Here is a 12025-nt window from a genome sequence, read left to right on the forward strand (position 1 = left end):
GAGCTTTTGTGCAACAATGGCAGAAGTTGTTAGGTGGGGACATCCCCTGTTGGGCAGGAAGCAAAACACAGATGTTGGGTTTGTGGTCGGATGGTGTATAGTATGACTTCCGTGTGCCGGTGAAAACGCAGAGTTGATAGCGACGTAAACAACTTTGGCCATTCATTGGGCCCATGATTTCAGGATGCCAAGTCATCAGTTACAGAATATCAAGAATGATTATTACAGGAACCAACAGTGTTTGCCCTGTGAGCTTTGCTGCACCCCTAATCTGCACAAAGACAAACTCATATCGAGAGTGAAAGCAAGGAGCTTAGGAAAAGCCGGGTGGAGGGACGGCCCCCGCCCAGGAGCCAAAAGATTGGATCTCAAATTTTGACCCCATTGCTAGCATGTTGCAAAACCTTGGGAGGGTCACTTCACCTCTATAGGTTTCTTTATCTGTAACACTGGAACAGAAGTCGCCATTCTACATGCCTCTAGGACAGGGAGATGGTTAAATAGCGTAATGATTGCAGAAGTGCTTTGTAAGTGAAAAGCGTGATTCTAACAACCGTGATTCACTGCAGATATTCTGAGAGAGATTGATTAGGGAGGCAGCCGGGAAGGAAGGCTCATCTCAGGCGCACAAAGAGCCGGCCCCTCTGCTGGGTGCCCCGGCATGAGCCCCGGTCTCCCTCGGGAATACACTGATGGGAAGGAGGCCTGACATTTGCTGCTGGAGAATGTGGGTCACTCCGTGTTACACGGGGCACTGCACTTGGCTGACAAGAGGACTCTGGTGGCCTCTGCTCCAGCATCCATGCTGTCCCTGTCCTCATGTCCTGGGTCCCCAAAGCCCACGTGTCTGCTGATGCCGTGCATGAGTCTAAAACCCGAGAGAATGGGAGCAAAGTGTGCACTCAGGGCCTCGCGGGGTCACAGGTGTGAGCGGGGGAACATCATTCAGCCAAACTAAGAATTCCTGGGGTTAGTTTAGTGGGGCAAGGCTGGGTGTGTGTTTGGGGGGAGCTTGGGGCCCCTCCCTCCAGGGCTCGGGTCAACCGACATCCTCCTCCTGCTCCCCATCAGCGTTAGAAGGCACTGAGGCCCCTGTTGATCCAGACCAGACTCCAGGGCCCTCTCCCAGCCGTGCAGCTGGGTCTGAGACCTTCCAGGGACAGGGGACTCCGGGTGCCCACAGCCAGGGTAGAGCTTGTTGGGAGCTCTTTGGGAGCCATAGGTCACAGGGGTCCATCTCTGTCCACTCCAGCAGAGTGCAGCGAAGGACACCAATTAAATTGCTTTCCTGACATCCAGCCTCCAGGAGCAGGAATGAGAGGCTGAGCAGACCCAGGCGTGTGCACCATAAATGGCTTAGGGACCGGGCTTCTCTGCTGGAAGGCTTCTGAAGTGGGCTGGCTGTGTTGGGGGGACTCTCTCCAAAGAGAGGACCCTGTAATGGTTGATCGCAAACTTTTATCCGGCGCAAACTAGCTTACGCAAAAAAAGGCGGGAAGGGGTGGCAAGGGAGGGGATTTTGTTGGCTGCCTTTACTGGAAAGTTCAGGAGTATTTTAGCTTCAGGTACCGTTTGATCCAGAGTCTCAAATGGGTCTTATCAGGATTTATTTTCTCTCTCTGTGTCCTCTCCGAATTCTGCTCTGTTAGAATCATTCCCAGGTTCTATGTGGTGACCCCCATGCTTACTTCCTCCCTGTTTGGGGTTAAATGGAAAAGGGAGTATCTCTTACCAGTTTCTCTAGCACATTTCCTGGCAGTAGGGCCAACTGGTGTCACATGTCCATCTCTAAGCCCGTACCCCTGCCTAGAGGAATGTGTGTGCTCACTGGCCAGGCTGGGGCCGCACTCTGTGCCTCTAGAGCTGGAGAGGGATCCCTCCTGAGTCATATGGCCTGAGAGAGGGAAAGGAGTTGTTCCCCAAAGGAAAACCAGAGTGTTGTTAGTGGGGGCATGGAGCATGGCTGAGTGGACAATGCAGCCCGGACGCTGAGCCCTGCGTACCAGCAGGAGGCCCAGCGGGTGGGAGGGGATGGTCTGCTTGGGATCCTGGCCCCAGGCTGGCTCAGCCCCTCCCTGCAGAGGGTGGGGCACAAAGAGCAGCCTGCAGGCTTGCTCCGGCTAAAGAGAGAGGAGTCAGCAAGAATGGACCTTGAAACAGGGACGGAAATGAACTTAATTAGACCTAAGCAAGCCATTTGTCTCCAGGAAGTGACATTCAGTTTTCCCTGGAAGTCCCCAGATTAAGTGGTTTTGCAAAATGCCAAGGTGGAGGATGGAACTTTCAGTGTGGGGAGAAAAAAAACAGCAAGTCAATCCAATTATGGGAATTTGTGTGGAGCATCACCTAAGGGCCAGGCCCTGTGCTGGGGGCTAGGGGGACCCGACCCCCAACGTGAAGGAGCTTGTGGCAGGATGAGGGGAATGGGATGAGGCCAGAGGGGGCTAGTGCTGAGGGAGGAGGCCACTGAGCTGGAGGGGGCTCTTGGGTAGGAAAATCTTGACTGGACAGAGCAGGAGGGGTGGGCTTCATGGAGGAGGTGATTGCGTTTGAGCCTGGATGAATGGGAAAGGCCTACTGAGGCAGCCTGTCCTGGAAGGCAGGGGGTGGGAGGGACTGGACACAAATACCACTTGGCCTTTCTCAGTCCAACAGTTGGTACACTTGAGCCCGGAGCCACCACTGGTGCCCATGTCTTGGAAGCAGGTTGCTAAGGATGTTTAGGATGATTATGTCCCGTGCCTCACAAAGTTGCAGGGGGTGGGGGGATGAAGAGGGGTGGCCTCTGGTTCAGGCTCCATAAGTCTCTACCCCAGTTCTGGGTTAGCAAGGAGCCAGTGGGTGTGGTCAGTGGGAATGTGCTGTCTGTCTGTGCCTACTTTGGGACCCACTTGTGTGTACACGTATCTGTGTGTGCACATGACTTTATCCACCTATGTACACATATGTTTATAGACCAACTGTATGTCCTGTTCACATCAACATGCATGTAAACATGTGTCTGTATGGGCACACCCTTCCACATGCACGTGCAGACCTGTACAGCTGTGTGCACATGTCTGTGCCTGAGTGTGCTGGCACCTATGTCTGGACATGTCCGTGCACATGCACGTGTCTCCGTGGGCCTCGTATCCATGTTCACGCATGTCTGCAGACCCGTGGCCACAGGCGCATGTATGCCTATGAGTCTGTGCATGCCCACAGCTGTGTATAATATGTGCACATGTGTGTCTTTTGTGCCCCGGTGCCTCTCAGGGCTCATCCGACTGCAGGAGCTCATCATGGCCCCCTCGAGATACAACATCCGCCTAAAGATCCGCCAGCTCCCCCTCGACTCTGACGACTCGCGCCCCTTGCTCAAGGAGATGAAGCGAGGCAGGGAATTCCGCATCATCTTCGACTGCAGCCACGCCATGGCTGCCCAGATCCTCAAGCAGGTGCGTGAGCGCTGACCCGCACGAGGAATGGTTGGGATCTGCCTGCCGCTTCTCCCAACTCCCTTTTCCCAAATTCAGGCGTGATGGGGGCCAGATTAAAGTTTGACTCCTAGTCCGCCTCTTTCTGGCCATGTGAACTCGAGTGGTCCTTTTGCCTCTCGGAGCCTCGGTTTCACTGGCAGCAAAAATGGACACACTCCGAGTTGGCACGCGGATGGAATGAGATGCATGAGCTGCCACAGCCAGGCCTGGTGCACGGAGGGTGCTGAGTCAGTGCCGGTTTCCCTACCACCTCCTGCAGGTGGGAGGCAGGGGCTGTCGAAAGGGCCTGAAGCCACACAGGATGGAACATTTTGGGAGGCACAGAGAGCCCTGGAGTCCCGGGGACAGCCCCCGGGTGACTCACCACCTCTTCCGGTGACTAACTCCACGTAGCCCCCGGCACTCGGTGTTACTCTCCTATCGCAGGAGGTTTATCGGGGTTCCTCGCACCATCTGCTCAGCTCTGCAGTGACAGTCAAGGAGGAGAGAAGCTCTCAGTCCTGGAGGGGCCCCCGTTCCCAGACACAGCCCAGCATGGCATGCAGGGAACAGGAAGCAAGCTCTGCCGGCCACCTGAAAAATAAACAGTGAAATCACCCACAGCCTCCTCTGAGGCGGCCACAGAGGAAACCAGAGCCGCTCTGATTTGAGCCAGCGCTTTGTGTAAAAGGCAATTCTGTGGTCCCACAAAGCGTCCCCAGTGCTTGGAGGAGGCACTCTGTGGGGCTTCGACACATGACCCAGTGAGATGCAGGTGGCAGGGAGGGGATACAGGGCGTGCAGGAGGAGAGGTGCTGAGCAGGGACCGGGAGCAGGTTCAAGGCCTGGCGGGAGGGCTCGGGTCCCACCCTCCACTTGGGTCCTGTAAGGGATGCCCAAGCCAACTGGCAGCCTCTGACTCCCTCCGGAGGGAGCCCCGTCCCCGGCTCCCTCACACAGTGGTTGAAAGCTCGTTTGAGAGTTTGAATCTTGCTCTGTCCTTGCGTGTCGCGCGTCCTAGGGCACGTGGTCCCGGAGCCATCGGGTATGCTCTGCAGATAGAGTGAAAAATCCCCACCTCATCCAGTTACAGAGGACTCAGTGAGACGAGGCAGGGAGAGAGTTCATCGCAGTGCCCGGCACGCAGTCCGCCCTGGGTGGGGGGCATCTGCAAAGTCGCTGTGGAACAGACACACGCTTCCCAGAAGTCCCTTAACCCTCCCTTTCCCAGCCAACCATGTCCGGTGTGTCCCTTCTCTTCCCAGCATGTGTGACAGAATAATAATGACAACCGCAACCTCGGTTTGCCGAGGCGTTCCTCTATGCCAGGCACACGTCTCTCCTCATTGACCGCCTCCCCGGGAGGCGGGGATGGTTATCATGCCCAGTTTACAGGTGAGCAAACTGAGGCTGTAGGGGAAAGAAATGGGCCGGAGCTCATCCAGCAGGAAGTCGGCATTTACTCCCAGGTCTGTCTGACTTGAAAACTTCTGAATTACAAATGAAGATTCTGTGCTCAGCAAAACACTGAGCTAAACCGAGGTAAACCTGTCCAGTTGCTGAGGACGGCTCGGAGCCTTGAACGCGTGGATGTGGGTTGTGAATCTCCAAGAGGGGGAGAGAATGCACAGCGTTTTCAAAGTGTACTTGACCCAGTGACATTTTTCCCTCAGAGCACTTTGTGGGCCCAGCATTCTGAAGAACTCTGTAGAAAATGCATTATAGTCATTAGTATTATAGATTATAGGCTTCTCATAAAATACATAAAATATATATTACGTAGACTTCAGGATGGTGTGTAGTAATTCCACCACAGCTGCGTGGCCTGCTTCCTGGTCGCCCAGGCCCTGGGAAGCAGGGATGTGTCAGCCCTTCCGGGAGAGGCTGGGCTGGTGGGGGCCAGGCCCCCGCACGCCCCTCTCTGGAGCCAGGATGGTGAGCTCAGCAAGGCAGAGTCCAGGCACCTGGGAGCAGTCTGGGGCTGAGTCCGTCACATCTTCCTGAGTGTGGCAGGCCCAGATGTGCTTACTGAAAAGGCGGACAACCCGGCCTCGCCCAGCTCTGCGGAATCTGGGACCTTTGGAGAGTGTGGCCCAAGATTCTGCCTTTTGAGCTGTCCCAAGTGACTCTGTTGCACGCTCCTATGTGAGAGCCACCCAGTCATTGTCACTGCTGGGAGGTGGTCTCAGAGAGCACCCTGCTCCAAGCGGCCAGCCATCCCCCTCCCCACCACCAGTCTGTCCTGCCCCCGAGTCCTGACCCCTGGGGTGGCGAGGGGCACGGGGCTTCTTGGGTGTCCCTGCAGATCGCTTATGTTCTGCTTTCCCGCAGGCCATGGCCATGGGCATGATGACCGAGTACTACCACTTCATCTTCACCACCCTGGTAATGTACCTCTGGGCCCCTGCGCGGGGCAGGGCGGGACTCCCTCGGGACAAGGTCTAGCCTGGTGGACACAGGTGCTGCACCTAGAGGGGATCCAGCCTGGACTTGCCTCCTAAGGCTGCAGGTGTGGCCAGGCAAGGGCACAGAGATGTCTTGGTGGCCAGCCCACTGTGAGAAGTGAGGTCGTGTTGTGACTAAGGGCAGGGACTCCAGAACCCGCCAGTGTGAACACAAGCCCCCTTGCTTACTGGCCGTGAGACCTCGGGGAAGTCATTTAACCTTCCTGCCTCAGTTTCTTCCTCTACAAAATGGGCGTGAGAATGGCTTCTACCTCCTAGGATTGTTGTGAGGGCTCAATGAGTCAATAAGATAAAGTGCCGAGAGCAGTGCCCAGTTCGTGTGAAGAGCCATAGGAGTATTAGCTGTTGTTATGAGGACGACCCTCAGCTCCCAGCCTGCGCTTCCGTGCTTGTGTCTCAGGCCTCACACCACAACACCAATCGTCACTTTGGATGCCCCCAGCATCCACGCTGAGGTCACTGTCAGCCGGGCCAGCCCACCTGCAGGTTCCAGATGGGTCCTGTCCAAGCTCTGAGAATATTTAGGGCCATTTAAACCCATTTGGATAATTAGTAGTGGCCTGAGATCAGCAGAATAAAGAGATACCTGTGCCAAAGGGGCACCAGCACCCAGCCGCCGTGCCTCAGAGCCAGACGGACCTCACTGGGACTCTGGGTGGACTCTTCCAGCATCGCTGGACAGCATCGCTGACCATCCCATCACTGGAACAAGCTCCCGCGGTGTGCGTCAGCCTCATCCTGCAGCCCTGCAGGCCTCTAACTGTTCCTTTATTCATCCAGAACCTGGTTAACATTCCTTACCAGCACCTGTGCTCAGCTGAGTGTCTCAAGGTGACTGACACTGAGGCCCTGCCCTCAAGGATCCCCCATCGTGTCTGGTCTGCTTCTCCATGTCCAGCTCATCCCGCAGGCTTGTGCCGTCACAGGCCCGGACAGATGGCCATGGGGCACAGCGGAAGGAGACGCTAGGTGCCGAGGGGCTGGTGGAAGGTGGGAAATTGGAGGCAGGCTTGACAGGGAAGCAGATGCTTAACTGGGCCTCGCAGGATCAGTAGGAGTTCACCAAGGAGAGAGAGGAAGGGTATTCCACAGAGAGGGAACAGCAGAAGCAAAGGCCAAAGGCGGGTCAGCTCTTCAGCCGGGTGCTGGAGCTGGCTCGCTCTGGCTGATCGCGAGAGGCCATTGTGTTCATCTCCTCCCAGCTCCACGTTCAGTGACATCACATAGGTAGCTTGAAATCAGCCGTGGTGGGAGTATTCATACCACAGAAATTGGCAAATTCTTCAGTTTAGGGTTTTTAGGCCCCCGCCCCGAAGCTGGTTATGAAGCATTTACCAGCACACTCCTGCTTGTCACCCTCCCTCCACCCCCACCCACGGCGCCCTGTGCCAGTGGCAGCTCCGGGGCCACCCTGCACATTCTCCTGATCCAGAGCTCAGACCTGGGGACTGGCAGGAGCCTGGTTGGGAGAAAGGGGTCCTGGAAGCTGGTGACTGAGACGAGGCACCTTCTGTCCCTATGTCACTTCTGGATTTCTGCCTACCCAAGCTGGCTTCTCCCTGCCACCCTGTATCCTGGAAAGTCATTGGAGGCTGGAGGATGAGGCCGCCAGATGCCCGATATTCCTCCTCTGTTTGGAGCTGGGAGCAGGGCAGAAGAGCAAGGCTGGGGAGGTGGGGTGGGGCCCATTCGAGGGGCCCAAGGCCCTGTCCCCGGATGGCAGTCCATCCCATCCCACCCTGGGCTCCTCAGGGCCTGTGACCAGCTTCTGGGCCCCGGGGCTCCCAGCGAGCCCTGGGTCAGGAGCTCAGCACGTTCTCACGCTTCCATCCTGCTGGCCCACCTCCCTGAGTCCTTGCTGCTCTGAGTTGCTGTGACAAAGTCCTGGAGTCCAGGAGAGCGAAGTGCAGGGGAGGGACAAGGGGCCACTGCACGAGGAGGCAGATCTCCCAGGCCCGCTGTGGGCCACCTGCAGCCGCGCCCACCCGCCTCCACGGGCCTCTCAGCACAGCGAGAGGAGGGCAGGCCTCGGACGCACGGACAGGGATGAGAGTCCTGGCCCCGCCACCTCTTAGCCGTGCACGCGGGCAGATTGCTTAACCTCCCTGGGCCTCAGTTTCCTTGTCTATAAAATGGGAACAAGTACTTGTGATCCCTCATTTGGCCTTTTTGGTTTTCAGGAGCAGAACTCACTCAAATAACCTCAAGTCATTAGGGGTTCGAGAATGAACCACCAGGCCACAGAGCGGACATGGGGGGGTGGTTCTGGATCCAAAGTGACTCTGGATGTCACGAGGGTGATGGTCCCAACCGTCTGCACTGGGACTCAGCCATTCTCTTCCATCCTCCTCTCTGTACCCTTGCTGCCTCCCCCTCCTCCTGGCCTCTGCTTCTTCCTCAGAGCCTCTGTTCCCTGGAAACCTCAGCGCATCACAGCTGCCCCGGCTCGTCACGTCCCAACTGACGGTCCATCCTGCCTCTGCCACCTCCTGTCACTCTTTCTCTGAGTTTTCACCCACCTTCCCCAGATCTGGCTGCTGACTGGCCAAGCACCAGTCTGTATTTCTCAACAGGGCACCCTATAGGCATTTGGTGCTGGACAGTTCATCATTCCAGAATGTTCTGCCCTTCATGGAATGTTTAGCATCCCTTCCTCCGCTCACTAATTTCCAGGCTTAGTGACAAATAAATGCCACTTCACATTTTCAAATGTCCCCAGGGTAGGGGCTGGGTCACCGACCAGATTGGTGAAACCACCCTTGGGACAGGTGACTGCTCCTTGGCCAATCCACTGAGGTCTGGCGGTGGGAGGCAGAGTACAGTGGGTCAGTGGAATCCAGACATGGCCACCAAGCAGAAGGACCTGGGGCCTTGGGAGGCTCCTTCAGAAACGGGAGGAACTAACTGCCTACATCTCATTCTGCCACCCTGAGTATTGACCCTTGCCCACTCTGTCTACACGGGGCTTGTGGTTAAGCCCTCTCTGGGCCTTGTTCCCAATCCTAGCTCCAAGTATTCAGTGACAAGCTTCTCCACCAGGCTCATGCCCCATTCCAAGGCCAGAGGGGGTGTCCCCTCAGGGAACTCAGGGCCTGAAGCTTTGGACACTCAGCCCTGCGGCCTGGCCCCACCTTCCAGACAAGACTCTGGACAAGGTGACCCCTAGTGACCCCAGTGCCCTCCACATTAATGCCACTGCCCACCTGGAGTCAAGGTCGGAGGTCTTGAAGGGAGGCGCAGGGCGGGATCCTAGCACCCGGGGGCATTCCGCTAGCCCCAGACAGTGTCCACCCTCTTACTTCTTCATTTCCTAATCTGATTGTTCATTTACTCACTCCTCCAGCAGCCACGTGCAAAGCCTCCCAAGGTCCCAGGGGCTGAATAGACACTCAGGTGGGAGGGGGTGTTCAGAGTCGTATCTAACACAAAGCCCCCGGCAGGCAGGCTGCCTTCGTGTGCATGAGGATCCAGTGCCCGGCTCACCTCTCTGTCTCCAGGGCCCAGAGAGCGCCTGGCACACGGTGGGTGCAAATTGATGCCTGAATGAATGAACGAACGAATGACTACGATACCAAGGAGAAAGTTGTCAGTGAAGTTATCAACATCCTCATCATCGCAACAGTTGAGAGCACGGACTCTGGCGTCCCTGTGCCCAAGTTAGAATTGAGGTTCTTCCACTTCTGGGGCAGGTTGCCCGCCTCTCTGTGCCTCATTTCCCTTTCTATAACATGGCCGCAGTGATAGTAGTCACAGGGTTGTTACGCGGAGCATCAAATGTGTCGACGTCAGTAAAGCGCTTAGAAAAGGGCTTGGCATTTAGAACTATGTGGGGGTTAAATCGGCTAATTAAGGGACTCCTGCCTATGTTTTCTCTGTACTCGGCATTCCCCATCTCATCCAAACCTCAGAACAACTCTCCAAAGGAGCTATGACTCTCCCAGTTTTACGGAAAAGGAGAAACTGAGGCTCCGAGAGCTCACTCGGCAAGAAAGTGGCAGCACAGGGATTTTTGCTGGCTGGGAGCTGTCTGGCTCCGACACCTCTGCTCACTCCTGTCACGCTGACGGCCTGCATGAAGTGGTGCCTGGCTTCCTGTGGCCGGCTCCAATTGCACAGGCCATGGTGGTCCAGGCGTGGTGATTGACACTAATGGGGAGATCGGAGCCTGCACAAATCCCAGCTGGGCCCACACTCCACAGGTTCGAAAGACCTTTCTCCACCTCACTGGTTTTCCTCTTCACAGGGCAGTGTTTGCACTCACTGTTGATTGACAGGGAAACCTGGGACCAGAGAGGTTGAATGACCCTCCCAGAGTCTCACAGCACATCAGTGATGGAGACCTTGGCTCCTGACTTCTGGTCCTGCCCATGGCTCTTCCAACCTATTGCCCTTCCTCCCCAAGCCCCTCTGAGAGTCAGGGAGAGCGCATCCTTGCAGGGAGGCACAGGCCTGGACTATGCACAGTTCTGCAGGGGAGTGTGTGTATGTGTGTGGGGGCTACCACAGTATTTTCCAGAAGCTCCCCACATGCCAGGACATCCGCTGTGTCCCCCGGGTCCTCGCCCTCAGCCCCAGTCCTGCTTCCAGCTCCATCTCCAGGATCCCCCTTCCAGGAGGATTGGCTAAGGCCTCTACCTCGTGATTCTGCCTCTCTCTGCCCATTGGTCAGTTCTGGCTGTATTTGGGAGGGCAGTGGCATTCAGCATTTCTCTCCTTCCCTTTAGGAAACCCACATTGCCAACTCTTCACCTCTAAAAAACTCTCCCAACTTGCTTCTCCCACGCAGAAGACATTTTAATTACTCCAGCTGCCATTATCGGTTGCAGCCAGCTTTGAGCCATTCCCAGATAACCCCGCGTTAATCAGCCCCAGCTGGGCCCCGTACATGTCATGTGTACGTAAAAGCCTGGAGGTGAAAAAGGAATTATAATAAATTAATAGATAAGCAATCACAATTAATGCCACTTCCCGGCAGTAACAGTTATATCATGGGAAAGATATTTTCATCTGTCATTCCTTAAGGCGATGTTTTCCGAGCTTCAGCTTCTACCCAGTCAGACCCATGGGGTGCTAATGAATTAGTCTATTATGTTATGCTGAATGTTTCTAAAAGGTCCCTCGCCGATACTGAATTCAGTGTGTCAACATTTGGCATCGAGAACAGCAACTTTTTGCCAAGCGGCAAGGTTGCACACAGTTCACCGTGTACAGCACTTGGGGTCTCAGCCCAGGGCAGTGGGATAAACAAATCAGAGCTGGACAAAGAGGACTTTTTACTAGCTCCCTGTTGTTGCCGCCCTCCTTTCCCAGGGATGGCGCACTCGGGGCCACAAGCCCTATAACGCTTTGCAGCTGAGCCCAGGCTTGAGGCAGTAGAGAGGAAGGGAGCTCGGCACGGTCACCCCATCCTGCCACCTCCCAGGCTGTGATTGGCTACAGCCACTGTGTAAGTGTCAACAGACCACATGCTGCATCAGGAGACTGGAAGGGCTTGGGTACCAGCACCCAACCCCACTGACACCAGGGGTGTCACTCTTCTCACTGAGTCTGGTTGACCTCTGGTCCTACAGGAGGGTAAACCGAGTCACGGAGGCCCTAGGCAGCCTAATGCTTTGGCATCTTGCAAGCCCTAGGTATTAGGTCAACACCAATTTGGAGAAGAGGCTGAGTCTTATGCAGGTGCAGGTGAGGAGGGCGCCCCCTGGGGGCAGAGCTCAGCTTCTCTCCCTTGGCCCCAGCAGTCCTGCTCTGGCCCCAACTTGCGTGTACCACTTTGCAAAACAAAAGACTCCCTCCATCTCCCCAGACTCACCTCCTTCAGAAGTGGTAAGATCTCTGGTTCCTGCAGCAGTCCCCTTGAGGGCCTCATCCTCCACCCTGGGCCATTTACCAAACCAGCCCCATGGAGAGCTCCCCCTGAGAGGAGGCCATGAAATACTAGTCTCTCCATCTCAGACTCTTCCCAGTAATGTTTCGGTGTCCCAGAGAGCTGCTCAGCTGGCTGACCCTTCTTTCCACTTGGGGTGACAGGAGTTTGTGGCTCAGGGGCTCCTAGAGGAGCCAGATGCAGACATAGACCGTTGTTACCAGTGGGGTGATGTC

The 12025-nt window shown here is 55.9% G+C and overlaps 1 protein-coding gene across 4 annotated transcripts in view; it reads left to right on the forward strand.

Moving 5' to 3' along the window:
* The window catches only part of GRIK3 (glutamate ionotropic receptor kainate type subunit 3), a 215522-nt gene that overhangs the window by 141466 nt on the left and 62031 nt on the right, over window positions 1–12025 (forward strand). For all 4 annotated transcript variants that reach the window (XM_070249128.1, XM_070249129.1, XM_023633274.2 and 1 more), the window contains exons 4-5: window positions 3256–3437; window positions 5790–5843. In XM_070249128.1, coding sequence (XP_070105229.1) covers window positions 3256–3437; window positions 5790–5843 — 236 coding nt within the window. The remainder of the gene's footprint in view (window positions 1–3255; window positions 3438–5789; window positions 5844–12025) is intronic.

The sequence above is a fragment of the Equus caballus genome, chromosome 2, assembly GCF_041296265.1.
Source record: "Equus caballus isolate H_3958 breed thoroughbred chromosome 2, TB-T2T, whole genome shotgun sequence".
Lineage (NCBI taxonomy): Eukaryota > Metazoa > Chordata > Mammalia > Perissodactyla > Equidae > Equus > Equus caballus.